Source organism: Crocodylus siamensis, chromosome 1 (genome assembly GCF_052110815.1).
Source record: "Crocodylus siamensis isolate JL-2025a chromosome 1, ASM5211081v1, whole genome shotgun sequence".
In the NCBI taxonomy this organism is placed as follows: domain Eukaryota; kingdom Metazoa; phylum Chordata; order Crocodylia; family Crocodylidae; genus Crocodylus; species Crocodylus siamensis.
The window spans coordinates 152,468,870-152,489,579 of NC_143395.1; the positions used below are offsets into that span (position 1 = coordinate 152,468,870).

Consider the following 20,710-nt stretch of genomic DNA (forward strand, 5'->3'; position numbering starts at 1 on the left):
GATCTATTCTGAACTGCCTATTCCCAATGAATTATTCATGCAGACTTTCTTAAACAAATGTGGGTAAACAAAAGTATTACTTTTTTTTTAATTTAAAGCATAATGCAAAGGTATTACCTACTGCCATTGGAGAGCAGTTTCCTAACACTCTGGATGCTGATAGGATCAGGGACATTATTTTGTAATGATGTCATGATTGTGAAGTTAGGTAATTGCTTCTTAAACTATTTCAGGATATTAATCACTTGGTATTGGAGAACTACACTGATCTTAAACTGCTCAGGATTACAAAATTTATATTCTATTCCTTTTATAAACTTTCAGGCACAAGAATATCATCCAGTAGGAAAATGTTGCAATGGCAGGGGACAGGTTGCATTAGGTGTGTAAATACTGCCATTGTTGGCACTGGATTTATGACCCAGATACCTTGTTCTGGGCAGACCCAAACCCTCAGACTGACCACAACCTCTCCGTTCAGTAATAGGTAAATGTTATTGATACACAGTGATAATGGATGAAATATCTATTATATCTAGATAAAAACAATTCTATAGCTACTAGTCCTAGAACCGTCACAGGGTCAAGGTGTGTCTAGTCAGTATGCAAGCTTCACCCTGTGGTTCTTTCTTGAATGTCAGATATCAGCAGCCTGGAGGTCAAAGACCAAACCCACTCCAGTGGGGTGAATGAGACAGGCTGGTGGTATACCCTCTGCCCACCCCAGTGGGGTGAGTGAGACAGGCTGGTGATGTACCCTCTGTCCATGATCGCCTTGGGTTCTCCTCTCAAGGACCCTTCGGTGCTTTGAAATCCCTGCTGTGGGGGAGGAGGGGAGCAGGTGGCCCCCGAAACCCCACACCCCGTCGCTAAACAGCCCGTGTTACGCCCCTCGGCAGAAATTGCCAGCGCGGGAACACTCACCGTCCACAGGTGTGTCCAGAAGAAAGGCCCCGAGGCAGTTCCGTCCACTATAAAGGAGATGCTGAAGGCGGCTGGAGAGGAGGAACTGGAAGTGAGTGGCGGCGATGCGGATGTCGGTGGAAGCACCCCGGCGCGGACAAAGGTAGCCCGAAGGCACGGACTAAGGGGTAGGGGCAAACCCCAGTGAGACCCGGGATCCAGGAAGGAACCGCCCCAGCACAGACACTGACAGTTCTGGGCCAGTGAGCCCGGCTCGGCTCGGCAGGAGCCGGCGAGCCATATTCCTTCTAATAGGGGGACACTCGCAGCAGGGAAGGTGCCGCCGCTGTGACGGAGAGGGGCCAGTGGACCCCGCAAGCCCTGGAGCAAGTTGATTACTTAAACAGAAGCCTGAGGAGGGGTGTTAGTCACACAGTGGACAGGGAAAGACTGGGGAGGCCCGCAAAAAGGTCCAGGAGGCCTCCAGGCTCTGGGGAATCCCTGGCTGTTAGCACTGAGTTGTTTTTGCCTGCTTTGATTTCTGGATCCCGAGCATGATATCCTGACAAGGAGGCTGAGCAGACTGTTGCTCAACCCCATGGCGGTACGGGTGAGGGTGTAGGGGCGGAGGAGCCCTCGACAACGTGGGACCCCTAGGACCCAGGAGTCTCATCTGTGGACTGGCACGCACCGGATTATCAACACTGAACCAGGAGGTCATCAAAGTCGTGTTAGGCCATCTGGAGGCATCCAGTCTGCAGAGGAGCGGCTCTGGGTAGAGTACCCTGAGGATGGTCCCCAAATCAGGGGGGTGGAGACTGCGGCGAGTAGCAGCATCATCAGACCCACCCCCTGACACCTCCTTTTGTATTCTTTCTCCCCTCTGATGACTCTTTATCTCTGGGAATGATTGATTGGTCTCTCTGTAGTTGTCATACTGTACATGTTCTATCCTGCCAGCGTATTCATTTGTTTCACAAACCCATCACATGCATACATTCTAATTTGGTTGTTTCCTGGGCCTCCTAATTTGGTCTGCCACCAAAACCAGAAATCCCAAGGGCTATGCAGTTGGCACTGTAACCTAATGCCACCTTATCTCATGTTATGGAACAGTGTGGTGCATGTCTTCAATTTCCCCGCCTATGCGTCTGCTTGCTGCTTGCCTGTGTCGGACACAGTGGGCCCTGAAGGAACCTTTGTCACAAACAGGGTTTTAGAAATCAGTTAACCCTTGTCATTACCCTAAACCATTGTCCTCATGCATATCTACTTTACCTACAAGACAGTTCCCAAAAGCAAACCTCTAAATACCTTTTTCTAGCCATCAGCTACAAGCTCCCAGATTATGATATAATTTATGGTTGTGTTATTGAATAACTAAATAACCAGGATGGAATACTTCTGCCCCCCTCACTGTATCAACTTAAATAGACCCAGATTTTGGGAGGCAGAGGGTACTAGGTTGATACAATCAACTGATGTCAAATTATGGAAAAGCAGCTGCAGTCATGCATGTATAGCAAGTATGTGCATATACTAGTAAAAGTGTTTGCTGTTGGATTGACTGGGTTCACATTTTTATTCTTGTTTTGAATACTGATAAACAGAATTATTAGCATTCATAAGTATTAATAAGTGTGTTTGGGGGGTGTGCACGCGCACATGCATGTGTACACACACAAGTGTGTTATTTATGGTAGGAAATGTTGTGCATCAGTTTGGGTGATAATGTATGAAGAGCTGTACCTGTTAGTGTTGTTAATTAAGATCTAACATCTAGGGTCAGGTACAGACATAACACTTTTACTGGTATAAGTGATGGGAAACCGGTCTGTACCTATAACAGAACAGAAGTTTGGCACACATAGACTAGTTTAAAATGGTGGAACCCAATCTAAGATTCGCCCCTCGCCAACCACAGGGTGAATGTGAATACTGTTCGCTACCGATCTAAACTATGCCACCTACAGAAAACTGTATTTAAATTGATGCCACCTTGGGCTTTTTGAATGTTAGTACCTAGCTGTGCAGTTTAAAAGGTCTAGAAGCAAGCACCTTACATACTTGGGAAGTAGGAGGGAAATTCCCAGCTTTGCATTAGTGTAGCAATTCAAGGCCTGATTCTCCTCTAATATATCCTGGCATACGGTAGGGTTAACACCCCTGAAATTAAAGGCATTGCAGTCAATGTAAAACAAATGTGATCAAAACAAAAATAAAGAAGCATTTTGTTGGCAATTGCTTCCTCCAATCAAATTCTCTTTCCCAAGAAAAAAATTACAGTTGTTTAAAGCTACTTTAGAATTTTAGAAGTTGACTTAACAAAGATAAATTAGTGCATGAATGAGCAACCTGCAGCACAGGTGCCAGTTAGTCTCTATGTGTGGCATGGAGCAGAATTGGGAAAGGTATGGGCAGCACAGTGGCAAACTGGGCAAGAAGCAGAAAGCAAAGCAGCAGATCAGGCAATGAGCAAAAGGAAAAAAACAGAAATCAAAACACCAGCTTAGGCAGGGGAGCAGAGGGCAGGGAGCAGAAAGCAGAACAGCAGATTGCATAGAGGGAGGGGATTAGAGTGGTCCCCAGTGGGGCTGTGAAGCTAATTTGTGGCACCTTTTCATCTGACACTTTAATTCTTGGCCATGCTTGATCTTGCTTTATCTGAAAAGGGCAGGTCTGTGGTAAGTTTAGACCCATGCAGAGTAATTATTAAGCTCCTTCTCATTGTCCTGATTTTCTGTTAGAGGCTTCCTATTTCTGATGAAGTTTGAAAAAATAACAGTTCTCTGTTTCTTTGATCTCCAAATTCCATCTTTGCCCCCCTAATTTTCTTTTTACACGCTAGCTGACACAATTTACCCTTCTTTGTATTGGCTTCAGTAACATTAGATTTCCATATCTAGCAAGAATAATTTCTTGAACCTTGCCCTTAGCCAGGGGCAAGGTGTAAGGGGTGCAGACGGGTGCATGCGCACCCCCTGCATATGGTGGTGCACCCCCTGCAAAACGGTTCCCCTAACATGACGACCAGGGGCGGTCCATGATCGCCTCTGGCCACCACCGACACTGCAGGTGGCACCTGTGGGTCATCGCTGACCCCTGATCAGTGTTCACCGCCCTTCCCCTCCACCCCCCCCCAACAGTGCCAGCAATGTCTGCAGGAGCTCCCTGCCACCAGGCTCCCATTGCCACTGCCATGCTCCCACCACCGCCAGCGCAGCCGTGCACCTCCAGTCACTGGGGGCATGTGCCATTTATGCCCTTGGCTATACCTTACTTCTTGCTTTCCAGCTTCACTGTGTAGGAGTATGCATACCTTCTTTTACTCTTTGTGGTATGCTTAAGTAGCTTCCAAGCCAAGGCTAATGATTTTAATTTATTTACTTTTGACTTCAGAAGCTTTTTAAGAGTGTTTTCATTTTTTAAATCCTTCATTTTAAATTGTAGTGTCATTGTGCTAGTTGTAAGTACTTTTCCTCTCACAAGGAAACTTAATTATTTGGCAGTGATTATTATAAAGAATGACTTCCTCATTTCCCCTGGCATATAAGGCTAGACTTTCAGTAGGATTTTTTTTGCAGCTGTGAAATATGTTTCAGTGCCCCAACCCTGTTTTTGCTGTGCACTCAAAACAATTGTTAACTTCAAAGGAAATTATGGGTGACTAGGGAATACAATTTTAGACCCAAATTAACATTTGTTAATTCAGAAAAGACTGGTACTAGATGCATAAATAATCACATTTCATTAGCTAGTATCTGTAAACATCTTTGCATATGAAAATATAGCAGAGAAAACTATTGTTGTTATAGGAACATTTCTAGTCACATATATGGCCTTCTGCCATCAGAATCATATCTGAAGATTTCACAAACACTTATGAATTTATCTTCACAAGATCCCTAAGTTAGGGAAGGTTGCATCAACCACATTTTACAGATAAGGAACTGACATACCAAGAGTATAATTCACTATCTATCCCAAAGTCTTACAGGAGGTCTTTAAGTTTAACTCAAGCTTTCTGAGTCTCATTCCAGTGGCAAAGCCGTAAGAACATTCTTCCTCATCAAATTGTCAACATCATCACCATTATTTTAAATATGGACTATTCTGTTTGAACTGGAGCACTTTGGCAACCTGAAATCATTTTGGTGCATATTTTGAGTGTGCTTGTGCTTGTCTGTGTTTTTTCATTATGAAAATGAAATGTATTTTAAATCACCTTAATTACCATAATTGGAAATGACAATTAAAAAATAGTCCTTGGTGCTGCAGGCTGCCTTCACAGAACTTGTTTTTCTCTTGTATTTGTACTTGTGATACTCATGAGATTTGATATAAATGATTATAAAAATGAGGTCCCAATCCTGCTATCTCAGCCGTGCGCATAGTCTTTTGGGCTCAAGCAAGACCAAGCTGTCTTCAGTGGGCCTCCATAAAGGTGGTAGAGTTCATCCATATGGATCCCATTGCAGATTTGGAGGCCCTATGTTGAAAAATTCTGTCTCTGGGCCAAACCTTTATTGCCTAACTCATGTAAAGCAGACCCAGTGAAATAAGTGGGAGTGTTTATGCAAATAAGGATGAAAGGAACTGAGCCAGCGTGTGCTACTTTGGTTTTCCTGTGGCTAGGACCTTTTTGGCTTTCTGTGTACATTTATGACAAACATCTCCACTCCTTTTTCCAGAAGTAAATGGTTCTTATTTTCTAGCATGTTTACAGTAAAATGATACCATCTTCAAGTGACTTTGATCAGCAGTCTGCTTTTCAGCAGCTCACAGATATCTCAATTTCTCATGGAAATAATTATCATCCCAAAAGCTGATTCTTTGCTTCCCAGCTAAGGCCAGAGAATGTGCTTTAAATGAAGAGTTTTATTCTGAGGGACACTGAAGTAGAAGAGGTGAGAAGACTTATTTTGTGTGATTCTGTAAACATTTTTTTTTGTCATTTCTGCAGATTATTTAAACTAGGATTTGCTAACTTTGCTCATGAAGTGAAAAATTACTGTTGCATTAAGTGGCATCACAGTCATTTTGTCTCAGTAGATTTTAATGTAATAAACTGTTTAAAATGTAATGTATTGTATGTCAGGTGGAGATCTTGGAAAAGGAATAATGAGGAAGAATGTTTTAATTCTATTCGGTAATAGAAAGAGAGATGTTGAAAATCCTTGGAGGTTAGATATGGTGCTTTTTTGGGTGTGGGGTTTGTTTGTTTGTTTGCTAGATGTACTTTTCCAGATTTCTTGCAGAATGAAAAAGTTTCAGTTTAGAGAAACTATAATCTGTCTCTGAAAATGCAATTAGGGAGGACATCACCATATTTTACAGTAATTTTAGTCCACCAAATAATGGCGTAATTTAAAAAATGTGTTTGAATTAATTGTTCAGCAAAGACCAACCCCATTTTTGAGTGGTCCTAGATGTCATGGAATGTATTTAGACACTTTCTGAATGTGACTGTATTTGTTCATGTGTTATATGATATGCTTTTGAAGGAAAAAGAGGGTGAAGAAAGAGAACCTTGTCTGGATATTTTTCACTGTCTAAAGTGAAGTGCAAAGCCATAGGATTTATGCCAGCCAGCCTTTGAAAACTGAATCCCAGTAATTCAGATGGTTCCAATGGCAGTATTTGAGTATGTGACCCGCCTCAATCATTCCTATCCCACACTATCAAAAAAAAATACATGCCCCACACTGACTGTAATGGGAGCAGAGATAGGCCAAGTACTTTGAAAACCCACCATTGGAGTGCACGCTATTTTTTTCTAAATGTCTTCACATAATGCTTCTTTATTAAAGTTTTTTCATTTGAGGAAAACTGTGAGCAAAATTGCTTGGGAGGCAATTAGAGATCTAAAAATGTGAATGAATGTTGGGAGGTTGTTTTTTTTTTATAAAAAATGTATTGGATTGCCAAAGAAAAAAATCACAATTGCGTAATGAAGAAATGGGGCAACTTTGGCTTAAAGCCGATTTTGGTTCAGTGACAATGGGAAGGCAGCAGTTAGACATAAGCAACAGATAACAAGGGAAATAGATAATGATATAGACTGGAAATGATGAAATACAGAAAAATGATTAGAGCAGCTTAAGACATGAGGAGAAAATTCATGGTTGGCAAGACTTAGAACTTAGTATTAAGGAGTTTTTAACAATATTAGGAGCAAAAGCAATCTTTGCAATGATATATTGCTATTTCACTGTATGGAAATGGTAAGAACTGTTAATACTGATTCAGAAAAGGCAACAGATTTTCCCTTCTGTTCTGTATTTGTAAAGAGGTACATGTATTACATGAAAATGTTGAAGTACTTCCCAATCTTTAGCAACTAGTGAAGTTTTTGAAGAATATTCACTATGGGTAAACATTTCTAAATAAGAGAATGTCTATATGCAAAGCACCAAGAATCCTAAAAAGGGTTAGCTGAGAAGTTATTTGACTTGCTGATGCTAAATCATGGGAGATTTCTGAAGGCTGGAAAAATCCTAATGTTATTTCAATATTCATTATTAGATTTAATATGTTAAAATGTTTTTATTAATGCTCTGAAAGTAAATGTAGAATTATTGTTGATGGAATTTGCAGATGACATGAAGATAGGTAGACTGGTAAATAATGATGGAAATGGTTATACAGCCTGTAGTCATACAGAATGAATTGACGTGTCTTAATTGCAGCACATAAATTGGTAAGAAATAGCACCTTAATCTCCATAGAAAGGTGTAACAAGAATCAATGGCTGAAAGATGAAACCAAACAAATTCAAATTAAAAATAAGGAATACATTTCAATGGGGAAGGTAACCAATCATTGCAAAAAAACCTGCCAAGGACAGTCATAAATTCTTAGTATACCAGGGGCAGGCAATGATTTTGGGTGGAGGGCTGCTTAAGTTTTGGCAAGCTGTCGAGGACTGCATGGGTAGCCCCGCCCCTTGACAGTTGCCCTTCCCCCTAGTCATCATGTTGGGACCAGACATCCTGCCTCCTAACCACATACCTTTGCCACCAAAAAGTCCCTCCTGTTGCCCCCAGAAATACTTGTTTTGGGAGGGGGGTTGCCATCTTAGAACCAGAATAAAACAAATCATACACAAGAAGTCAAACACTTATTATAACGTATTTTAATTTTATTACAAAAAATATTTGTCATTATTTGTGTTTGTGTACTGTATATAGAAGGGATTGCATAACAACTCAAAAATAAAGTCTCATGAATTTATATTCTCTCTGTGTGTGTGGTGGGGTATGTGAGGGGCATAGGGTATGTTGGGATGCGTGTGTATGTTGGTGGGGGTTGTGGGAGCAAGGTGTGGGTGTGTGCTGGGACCCTTCAACTTAGCCCCGGCCTGCCCGACCCTCTGCCCGTTCTTACCTAAATTTCCTTCTTGGGTGGAGGAAGGTGGGGAACAGCCACAGGGTCCCAGGCAGAAGCTTTTGGCTGGGGGCTGGGTGTGGGGTGGGGCTGCTGGGCCTTGCTGACCCTCAGTCCATCTAACAACATTCAGTCCACCTGGCAGACAAAGCCTGGAAAAACAGTTCCTAGTGTATTTGTGAATGGTAGTGATCTGAGATTTTGTTGTACCATCAGACAGTGGGAATAAATGGAGCCTAAAGATCCTTCTCTAGTAACCCAAAAGCAAGTTGCAAGAATATATTAAAGGTTTGCGAACAAGCTTTGAAAATGGATCAACAAACTTTTAAAATGGTGTCTCTGTTAAAGGAGAAAAACATGGGAAACTGTGGTTTTTCCCTTGCAGGCTGGCAGAGTTCCAGTCCCCAAGGAGCTTCTTGGGGCCCCCTGTGCTCCACACATAGTCCCAGGAGTTGGGGTTGGGAGTGAGGGGCACCAGCAGGGCCAGGGGGTTGTTTTCTACTTAAACTATTTACTGGGTCAGGACTGGCCATTGATGTTTACAAAGGCTCTTGGTACAAAAAAGGTTGAGAACCACTGGACTAGATGACCTCCTGAACTCTATTCCAACCCTCATTTTCTGTGATTTTATGATTTTATGAAAGGCAAACTTAAGTCTGCACATGATAGGCTTCTAACATTTGCTTGCTTCTTCATGCTAATAGTTTTGAAATGTAATGTGCATTCAAGCCACTGATATGTGTTTCCAGCTTCTAACAACATTGAGATCTTGTGTCCCTACAAATATTAGTAATGAATGACTTGGGATACCATTCCTGAATTAGGTCATCATCTTGCTTTTATCTTCTCCTTCTCTTTTGAACAGTGTATATTTAGAAAATTATTTTATCTAATTATTATAACACTTTCAGATGCCAAAATGGTCCTTTATATTTAAATAATATTACATCTTTTAGCACTACTTATGATAGCTAGTTCTCTTGTTTTGCTTTGCTGCTTTCTCCTCTTTTTAATAAGTATAATAATGACAAGGGATAACACCAATAAGCTTGTTTTATTTGGCAATAACTAGGATCCCTTGTCTGGATAAAATTTATGACTTTGACATCAAGGTTTACCCATTTGGGACTGAGATTACTGCTTTGTCAAACAGCCCATTGGCTTAAATATGATGAGACAGATCCTCAGATCATGTAAAAGTTGGAAAAGCTTTAGCAGAATGAATGGAGGAATGGTGATTTATATTAACTGAAAATCTGGTTCAATAGCTGCATATTTATCCTTACTGTTTCAATAATAATACAAACTCATTCTTTGAGTTTAGCATCAGCTCTGAGGCTACATACAGGTGTTCAAAAAGCAGAGGAGGAATTGATCTTACTTTCTCTAAGTGGTTTAGTTTAGATCTGGAGTGAACAGAATACACATTTGTTCATAGTGGGCGGGGAGTGGTGGGGCATGCAGGCACCCTTCACTGGCCAAGGCCTACAAGTGCATGGTACTCCTGCACACCTCTCAGCATGCTCTATGGGCTTCTCCGGCTGCTAGAGACTGCTGAGTCTGGCCAAGTGCCTGAGCCACCCCTGACTGGCTGCTGGGCACAGGCAAACACTCACCAACCCCCCACCATGTCACTGCTGGCCCTCCTCTGCACACTGCCCTGAGGCTTCAAGAAGAGCCCCAAAGCTAGTGCCCTCCCTTGTGAATTGCACATGCCTTTGTGACCTGGCCTGTTCACACCCTCCCATGGTGCCCCGCTACCCATGCCCAAAGATACAGACCCAGGAGCTCTGGCATGTCCTGCTTGTTGCCCTGCGTGACTCTCGAAGAAGGCTGTGGGATAGCATGTATGTCCATCTGGACATGATCCATCAACTGATCACCATGGAACACAGCTTCCTTCCCCTGAGCTATCAGCCAGCTATCCCACACGGTGCCACCTACTGCACCCGGTACCCACCAAGCATCATGAAATGGGTTGGTAACTTCCAAGTGGCTGATAAGGATGAAGCCACCTAGTATACCATGATGCTGGGATTGTCTGGCACTGCTTCCAGATTGTTGTGTGCCAGTTCTGGGGCTGCACCACCAGCAGTTGGGAGTGGATAGTCCTGAAAACCTAGGATGACAAACATTAGCTATAGACCTTCCACATCTACTGGGCCACCTTCATGGACATAGTTGCCCAGGTGGCCCCCCACATCACATGCCTGGAGGTCTGCATATGGCCACCTCTCTCTTCAGAGAAGTAAGTAGCCATTGCCATCATAAAGCTGGCCACCCTAGCAGTCTTTGCTACATTGCCAACAAGTTTAGTGTGGGCAAATCCATGGCTGGAGAGGTTATCTGGGAGGTGTGCCTGGTCTTCCAGAGCATCCTGGTCAACTGCTTCATCCACCTCATTAACTTGCAGGAGGTGGTTGCCAGCTTCCACTGCGTGGGCTTCCCCAACTGCCAGAGGGCAGTTTTCTAACCTGTCCAGGTCTGCCTGCAATTATTCCCTACCCTCTGGAGTGTGCACTTCACCCCACAATTTAGACATGGTCCCTTGGGAACTGTTCCACAGCTGGAGGGGGGCTAGCTGCTTTGAAGGCATGCAGGGGTAGCCTGGGTTGCTGTTCAGTGCAAGAATCTGGCTTGTGTGCTACCTGAGGTTCTGCTACAATGAGCCGACACCTGCGGATGAGTTTGTGTCTACCACAACTATTGACACAATGCTGAACCCATGACCTGACCAAGAGTGGTTTCCCACACTCCAGCTTTCTAAGAGTCCTGTCTCACTCTGCCTTTGTCTTTCCACTGCTGTTCTTCTGCTTTGAATACACCAGGAAGGGATGGGGGTGGGCATTGCATTTCAGAGGCTGGGGTAGGGCTGAAGGTGTTGTCCAAGAGGAATGTGCTATGATTGCAGGAAGGGGGAGGTATGGGGGTTGTTTGAGGTGTTGGTACAGTGACTGCCTGCATCATGAGATTTGGGGTTGCACCCACAGACTTTCCCCAGGCATTGGATCAGATGGGTGATGTGGGAGGAGAGTGCTTGAGTGCCACTTGCTGTACATGCTGCCTCACTGCCATGTGGTGCCCCCTGCCTGATCTCCCTCCTCCCGCTCCCCTCAGCCCCTTGCAGGCTGGAACTTTGCCAGCCTGCAAGGGGAAACCTGCAGTTTCCCACATTTTTCTCCTTTAAAGGAGAAAATACTTTAAAGGAGGTCTGCATATGGCTTTAAAGGAGAAAATACACATTTTTCTATGGGAAACAGAAAACCTGGATCCCTGTTTATTAGTATGCACAGTGTTAACATATGGTGAAGCACAAGTAACATCTATTTTTTCAAAAATGTATGAAAGGATCATCCATTTTTAAAGTGTGTTCGCAACCTTTTCATATATTCTTGTGACCCACTTTTGGATTGTGACCCACGGGTTGAGAAATGCAACCTTCAGGTCCTTTTCTGCAGTACTGTAGTCTAGCCCATCATTTCTCAGTCTGCATTTGTATGTGCAACTATTTCATCCAAAGTGCCAGACTTTGTGTTTGTCTTCGCTGAATCTCATTTGATTGATTGTAGACCATTTCTCTAATTTATCTGAATCATTCTGGAGCCTAGCCTTACCCTCCAGAGCAGTGGTTTTCAACTGGGGGTCTGTGGCAGTTTCCAGGGGATCTGCCCAACGCGGCCTGGCCCAGCCAGCCCTGGTATGGGAAGGAGCTGCCTTGGCCCCACAGGGCAGAGGCAAGTTATAAGGAAGGGGTGGGGGCAGGCCCACCCCACTTACTCTGCCCCAAAGCCTCCATCTTGCAGGCAGTGCTGCGGGCAGGTGGGCAAGGCTCCATGCTGCTGCTGCTTAGGTGAGTAGGGTCCTGGGCTCCCTGCCATCAAGCCCTGCCTGCCACATTTGGAGCCATGCAGGTGAGGCCAAGAAGCCAAGCTGATCCTCTCCCATGCAGGGAGTGGAACAGGTGGGCAATTAAGATTTTATAACATGCTGAGGGGGGCCTCAGGAAGAAAAAGGTTGAGAACCCCTGTTCCAGAGCATCTGCAAATCAGTTCATTGATTGGTGTCATCTGCAGATTTGCTACGTGTGCACTTGATCTGTTATTCAAATCATTAATGAAGGTATTAAAGTATACTAGTGCCAGGATAGGCCCCTAGGAAACCCCATGTGATACTTCCTCCCAACTAGACACAGAGCCATTGAGGACCACTCACTGAGCACAATGATCCAAGCCGTACTTCCACCTTCTAGTACTTTCATCTAGTCTGTATTTTCTTAGTTTGTTAATGAGAATGTTGTAGGAGACAGCATCAAAAGCCTTGCTAAAGTCAAGATGCAGTACATCCACTGCTCTCCCCCGTCCACACCACCTTCTACCTTACCATAGAAAGAAATCAGATTGGTTAGACATGACTTCCTTTGGTGAATCCATGCTGGTTGTTTTTTATCTCTTTGTTCTTCTCTGGGTGCTTCATAGTAGATTTTTTGACAACCTGCTCCATGATCTTTCCAGGTATTAAAGTTTGTAATTCCCCAGATCCTCCTTCTTCCCTTTATTAGAGATGGGCACTATATTTGCTCTATTCCAGTCATCTAGGGCCTCACGTGACCTCCCACAATCTTAAGTTTGTGACCTCAAAATTTGCTTAGAATTTACTTACACTCTATAAGATTTATTCACCTGGACTTATACCCACTCAATGACTTCTAACTTAGAGCATCCTCCTCCTCACATGCAGCCTCTGAATTTGAGCTAGGAGTCTGAATATAAAGGCATCTAAGGACCAGATTAAGAACTGGAACAGAGGAGTGTAACAAGAAAAAACAGTAAACAAGGGGATATAATAATGTGTGAACTGAAGTATAATATCACTTGTTTTTATCTTTCACTTTCTTTAGTTCCTTGATGTATAAATTACAGCTATGTAGACTATCTGCAATCAGAAAATCTGAGTAGGTCTCAAGTGAATGTAAGGTAACCTTGAATCTTGTGCTTTGCCTATTAATTTGGCCTTTTGTCTAAAAAATGTGTGGTATGTAAAGAGACTGATCTTGAGGAATGCAGTGTGCACTAATATACCACTTCTGTTAAAATGGACTTTTCCTCTAGCCTATGACAAGTAGCTTTCATTGTACTCTTTCACTATTCCGTGTGCCTTCAGAGTGTTTAGGAATTTTTTCCAAATGTTGGAGAAAGATACACAAATCTTCACCTCTGCACATATGTTACTGCTGAACAATTTCTAATTCTTAGAGTTGAAAATAAACTTGTTAGTTTGTGATACATCATGGGAAAATACTTTATTTAATTAGCAGGCCTGCACTTTATATTAAAGAACTTGCCCCTCTATTTCATGAATAAGATTCAGGATGAAGTTCTTTTATTGTTTTACTTAATTCAAATATATGATAGCCAGGAAAATGAAAAGGCCAAATATAATGAGAAATTGCAGGACAGAACCTCAATGACCTCCTTATATACAAGCGGGTATTTGAAAAGAAATGCAGTGCAGCATGCTGGGTGGTGCCTTTTTTAAAGCCATCTACAACATATGCTTTGTCATGGGCATGGGGTTTCTATGCATTTTCATGGCTTGATTGCATAAGCATGGGCTATTTACTGAGGATTAAGAGGAATTAGGTCCTAGGAATTTTTAGTTTGTTAGACATTATTTTGATTAGATGAACATTTTCAGGTTTATAAAATGATTCAGTTTACTCAAAATGGCTTAGAATATTTTAGTCTTGAAAACAAATTAGATGATGTAATTTCAGCGACAAACTGAGGCTCAGTAATTATGTGGCTTTTCTGTTCATGATTCATGTCCTGTACCTTTTTAACTGATGTCTGCAGTAGTTTTATTGAGATTTGACTTGAAATACTCAAGAACTGCCAGGCGAGGTGTCTCTACCATTTACTCTGGCTTATAAAAACTCAAGGTGAATGCATTTTAACACATCTGTGACCAGCTAATTTTGGACAGTGATTACCCAACCATGCCAAACAAGATCATGGCTTTGGGATATTGTAGAAATTAAAGTTTATTAAGAATTAACTACTGAAGAATAAAAGAAAGTGTTTAAAATGTATGTCTTTTTTTCATGGGTGGATCTAGAATTTTGAAAAGAGGAGGGCAGACGGTGAGGTGCATCATCATGTATAAAACAGCACACATTTTTCTCTAGTTAAAAATTAACTAGAAGCTTTACTAATATGCATTGGGCCTTCAGCTGTATTATGCAGCTGAAGATGAAGCAAAAACAAATAGAATTTCACTGGTGTTGCAAAAAATTGTGGTTCGTTTCTCGGGAGGCACGCGAAAAGAATCTCAGACACACACTTATTAGCAGCACAAATGGTGTATTTGCAAATAGGGTCGGAGCAGAGCCAAAGGACTCAGATTACTCCACACCCCTGAGGAACTTTTTCAGCTGGGTTTTATCCCTTCCCTCCTGGGCACGTGTGCAGAAACAGGAACTCTTACAGCTCATTTCTGGTTCATACAAACATGTATGTGACCACGTCACTTCATCCATCGCATGTATATTATAATTAACTACTTAAGTATGCAGGGCGGATAGGTGAATATGCATCAGCTAATTGCGCATGCTCAGAAAGTTCTTTAGGTCACCAAGAGTTGAAATCCCCCCCCCTTTCAAGGACAGAGTCAGTTGAATTCCAGCTTCTGTAATCTGCATAAGAAAACCAGGAGGAGTGTGGAGGAGGGAGTGATTTAGCATAAGAAAAACTGTAGCAAAGCTAGCTAAGAAAGAAAAGTCCTTGGCAGTTTTTTTCCTTATCAGGTACAAGATGCAAACTGTGCAGTTCTAACAACACTCCATTTCTAACAATATTATAACAATACTCCATTTACTGTGCATTTCTAACACTGGAATGAGTTAAAAACAATCAGCAGGGCTGTGAAAAAGGAGCTTCCTGACCAGGACCAGCGTCATTACCACCTTTGCTTTCCGTATACCCTATGCCCCTGCCAGGCTGGAATCAAAGGAGGGGTGCAAATGCACCAGTGTACCCCTCTCAGTTCTCCTGGCAGAATGAAGCTTAGCTTGATTGGTGGAACATCAAGACTATTAAAAAGAAAAGTGGGTCATTAACCCTGTGGAATGAAGAGTTTAGAATAGATCAGGTAGATTTTAATGAGCCATGAGGTCAGCCGACTCTCTCAGCATTGCCTGTCTAGAAATGCTCCTGCCAGTGCCAGGCAGGAATCAAAGGTGGACACAAGTGCACCAGTGTATCCCTCCCCCTCTTCCCCACTCCATCCCTGCTTTCCTTATATCAAAATGAAAACAAATACATTGTAAAAAGGGAGTCACATATGAATCAAACAAAATTGTTATTGGTATCATCCCAATGCAACCAAAATGATCATTAAGAATTCCAGAGAGGCCTGGCATTTGACTTGACTGATTTTATTGACACAGTTTTGTTCAGGAGTCTTCTATGGTTTAGTGGTAGAATCCATGTCTACCACACAGGAGATCTGGGTTTGATTCCCAGACACTTATACAACTACAGCCATGGAGGGACTAAACATCTGGACTCAGTCTGGTCTTTGGATTCTGTCTCAGTGGCCTAATAGGAGGATGGAAGGTTTGGGCATGCCTCCACTTCAAAAAAAAAAAAAAAATTCCTGCCTAGGCATTTGCATCAAAGGTCTGGGTGGCTTCATACATATACCATGGTCCAGGAGGCTCAATGGTTGCCACCATTAGTGTATTTTATTCATTCCTTCTTTTTTCCTTTTTGTGGCATATTCAGGAACAGGCCTTAATTGTTTTTGACATATAGCAATATCTCCACATTAATATTAGAGAACGGCAAATTATTAGCTGGTGCCATTATTAAAATAAAGAGTTTTTGCTGCTCACTTCCAATAAAATGAAGCAATCAGTCTACAGACAAACAAGTTGTAGTTTCAGGGACCCTGCATCAAGATGCCAGTCACTGATGTTTATGCAATAAAGTCATTGTTTTAATGTCCTGCCCATGTCTGTTGGTTGGGCTGTGTCCATAATATCCACTGCATCTGTTGGCAGTATTCAAGTTATGTTTATTTTACATTCCATAAACTCAATGGCTTATGGAAAATAAAAACAAACAACTGTTTCACCTGAATTTGAGCTGTTTAAAGTAATACTGGCTTTAAGATTTGGTTCTCATTTAAAAGGGTCTGCACTTTGGAGTCCATTCCACTTTGTTAACCTGTGATTCATTGGTAAAGGAAAAGGCCAGAGCAATAGTTTTCTTTTTTGTTGTCCCCTGTCCACTTAACTCTCCAAATAATAATTCTGAAATTTCAGATCTGCAGAAATTATAGCAGTAGATTTGTGCAGCATGTTAAAGCCCTTGGTCTTTTTACAAGTTCCTTAACAATACATCACAGTATGTACAAGTGTGCATATTATTCACAATTATTCAGCAATGGTTTTATTTAATAACATCTCAGTCTTCAAATTGCTTACAATTGGATTATTCACAAACAATATTCCTCTCAGAATTCTATGTTTTTTGAGATTTAAGCTGTTTTAATTGAACCTAGAAGTTGCATGGTATTTACTTTTACTTGACTGTGTAAGCGTATCTGTTATAGATTTGTATTTTATGTTCAGATACTAATGATGAATAATTCAAAATGTATTTTCATGAAACAAGCAAAAACCTCAGCAAATATAAATCAATGCAGCTACACTCAAGTCAGTGGAACACAAATGTTGTATAGGAATCCAGTGTCAAAACCAATCTGACTTTTTATGCCTTGAGTCTAACAACAGGTGCCTTGAATCTAAAAAGGTTGAGAACTATTGCTGTAGATTTATAGTCATTTAGTGAAGAGCTGAATATGGTCCATTATTTCACTACCTAAAAGGAGAAATAACTTATAGGAATGACAGGTTTCTCATCTCAATGAGAAAGCCAGTTCCCACCTAAAAATGCCTTTCTATGAATATAGCCTCACAGAAAAGTATAGAATTTTTGTTCCACACCCTTGTGATCTTAAACTGTTGCATCATCCACATTGCACTACGTTGTTGTTGCAACCTTTTTTCTGAACAGTCCTTACTTCTGCACAAAATAAAGCATTTTTATCATAGGGTTCAATCATCCAGAGGGAGCAGTACAGGTATATCTTTACATGTACCTGAAGGTCATTGGGTGCCAAGCTGTCATATTGAGAAGCTGATGTTTATAGGATTGCTGAAGACCTTAAAGAGAAAAGTCTTTATTTAAACCAAATGCATATATCCCAGCTAAGCCTCAACAAGAGGCTGCCAGCACAAACAACAAGACTTCGGTTAAAATGGTCAATAGATGTTTTTAGGCTTATTCACGATGTTGCAGTTTGTGGAACATTTATAGTCAGTTCATATAGAATGAAAATATTAGCTAAGCAGACAAAAATTATGAAATGTGTATTTGTTGAATAGAGTGGAAAAACATTTCAATTGTTTACATTTGTATGCAGACATAGTAATACCTATCTGGTGATAAGGCAAACATGTTCCAAATCCTGTCAATATAATGTGATAATATTCTGCTGAGAGCCAATCTGATTGCTTATTTCTCCAATGCTTTGTAAGATCCAAGTGCATTACGCAGTTCATTTGGAACTCCTCAGACTGCGAAACCTCCTACTTTGTCTTCTTACTGCAGGCAAGATGTACATTCTTTTTCCAATACTGACCTTTTATAGTAGCAGTAAGATAGCAGTGTGCAGTGGCTGACAAGAGACTATACCACAAGAGATAGTTAGCACAAGGTATACATATAACCTGACATTCTCTGTAGCTTTCAGATCATAAAAGACACTATAGTTTAATATAAGCAAGTAATATAAAGTTAACAAATACCATGTCTGGAAAGTTTGGGTGGAAAGCCAGAATCTTGTATTAAGGCTTACAACTAAATACTCTATCTTCCCTCCACAGACTTTATAGTTATGTAAAAATGACATTACCTTGTCTGGAGCAAGTTCATCCTTTATTTTCTAATTGATTTAATTTCTGAAATGTTAACAAAATAGATTCCAGTAGAATTTAAAGTAATGCATCATATTTTTAGACTAAGTAATGAACCTCAGGGGAAAAACAAAGCAGAGACCACTTCCTTTCCTGTTTAATGTCCTTGTGACAAGGTATTTAGCAGAAGTCACGGATTCATTGGAATCTGAAAGGCCATGCCATGAGTGCTTCTGCTATGGCTTTGACCTTGAGACTGTCAACTGTAAACCTTAGCACCTGCACCACCCCACTCCCCGCAGAAGAGACTGCTGATTGGTAAATATTCACTTTCCTGGATTCTGGATTCAAGATTATGCTTTGCATCGATATTTTCTTTGTTTCCTTGGGTAAATTATAGAGCCACAAAACTACAAACTGGCACAGAATAATCATCAATAGGTAGCTCTTTGCATGCATTTTTGTAACGGGAATTTTTTGCTTCAGAAATTATTCTATAATATATTATATAATTATTATATAGCTGTTAGTATTTCAGTCATCATTGCACTTTTTCATATCAGGGAAAAAATGACTATACTGAAAAGCAGGCCAGGTTCCCAAGAAAAACTGGGTATTTCCCCCTAACATTATCCTCCCTCTCCAGAGAGAGTACACAGAACTTTGATTTTTGAGGTGAGCTAGGTTATACAGGAAGCGATACCCCACAGTGAGAGAAGATGCTACTGGACACAGAATTATTTTTGTCTTATGGTGAAATGTAGTACAATAGACTCCTAGGAAAGAAATGTGCATACTATGTCTGCCTGGTATGAGGAGTGAAGCACATGCAACCATGCAGAGTTCACAAGCAGGGTGAGTGGCCCTGCCACTTAGGCTGCTCGCAGATGTGAGATAAAAACAAATGACAGCACTTTACTGGAAGAGGAAGCATGTTAGTTTGACCCAACTCCCCGGCATCTGTATAGATCACATGCTTCAGTGGGGCTTTTTTGGTGCTTTTGTCTAAAGCTGATTTAATCAACTATTAAATAAAAGCACCAAAAAGCCTAGCTGAAGTGTGATCTATATAGACGTTGGGCGAACCAGGTCCAGCTAACACAATGCCTCTTCTGCGCATGTGCTGTGTTTGGTGTGGGGGCACTCCAAACTTAAAGTAAAGAGTTCTTTGAGCTTTTTTCACATCTGTAAGCAGACTAAACAAGCAAAAACCTGCCTCACCTAGGTGCAGAGCTGACCCGAGCAGGGTGGGGGGGCCTAGGACAAATCAGCTCATGCGGGGCCTGGCCTGCACTCTGATCCCACACGCCCCGACCCAAAGAAGCTGCTGCCAGTAGCGGTGGTGCAGAGTCGCCACGGCCGCTCTGCCCAGCTCCACGGGGCCCCCCAAAGTATGGGGCCCAGAGTGGTCATCCTGATTTGCCACCCCACAGGGACGGCCCTGCCTAGGTGGCCCTTTCATGGGTGCCAAAAGATGTGAAGACCATTTCCCTCAGTGCTATCAGCAGCAACATGTTATATCATCAAATAATGCCAAAAAAAGAATTGCAGCTGAAGAGAAATTAACACAATCTCTGTATTTTTTTTCTCTTCATTTCAGTTATTTGTCACCTTCCGTGCATGAATGGAGGCCAGTGCAGCTCTCGAGATAAATGCCAGTGCCCTCCTAATTATACTGGTAAACTCTGTCAGATCCCAGTTCAGAGTGCCAATGGTGCAAAACTTTACCATCATCCACAGCAGGCAAATAAAGCCATAGGATCTCATGTCATCCATTCTACGCATACCTTACCACTGACTATGTCTGGCCAGCAAGGAGTAAAAGGTAACATTTTTCTGTCACAGATATATTCCCATTGGTATATAGTTCTATTGTCTAATTTTGGCTGAAAGACTAGTAATAAAAATGACATCTGTCTACACAGTTTGAATCTAAGTACCACATCTTGAATCCAGAGCCCACCAGAATGGAGGTTATTTTCCTTAGATGGCTACAATAATAAGAAACACAATGTTATTGAAATGATTTTGATAAGGTAATTTTCCTTTAATTCATGGTGGAATGTAGCCTGGAACACAGAATCAGAAAAGATATCATATCCTTTTGTGTAACAGACTTTTCCCATCTCAGGTGCCTAACCATCTTATATAAGGAGCAGGACAGATGGCATTGTACTAGATTATGACCTGAAGTATACATGTGATGGTCACAGGGCAAATAGGAAGTGGCAGCTGATTAATTTTCTACTACCGTAGGACAGAGAGAGAGTGCCATGATGTATAACTGAAAATCATTTTATTCTTACATCTTATCTAGGACTCTAAATGGAATGCTATACACTTAGTTAATTTTTTATGGTGATCATTTAACTTATGGCTGTCATGATGTAAATAATAAAAATCATTTCACAAATGAAATAGTTTAAATTAACTAGAACATAT

General features: G+C 41.6%; 1 protein-coding gene across 12 annotated transcripts in view; it reads left to right on the top strand.

Moving 5' to 3' along the window:
• LTBP1 (latent transforming growth factor beta binding protein 1) overlaps positions 1 to 20,710 on the top strand; it is a 357,999-nt gene that overhangs the window by 142,851 nt on the left and 194,438 nt on the right. For all 12 annotated transcript variants that reach the window (XM_090045635.1, XM_090045667.1, XM_090045616.1 and 9 more), the window contains one exon: positions 19,869 to 20,093. In XM_090045635.1, coding sequence (XP_089901761.1) covers positions 19,869 to 20,093 — 225 coding nt within the window. The remainder of the gene's footprint in view (positions 1 to 19,868; positions 20,094 to 20,710) is intronic.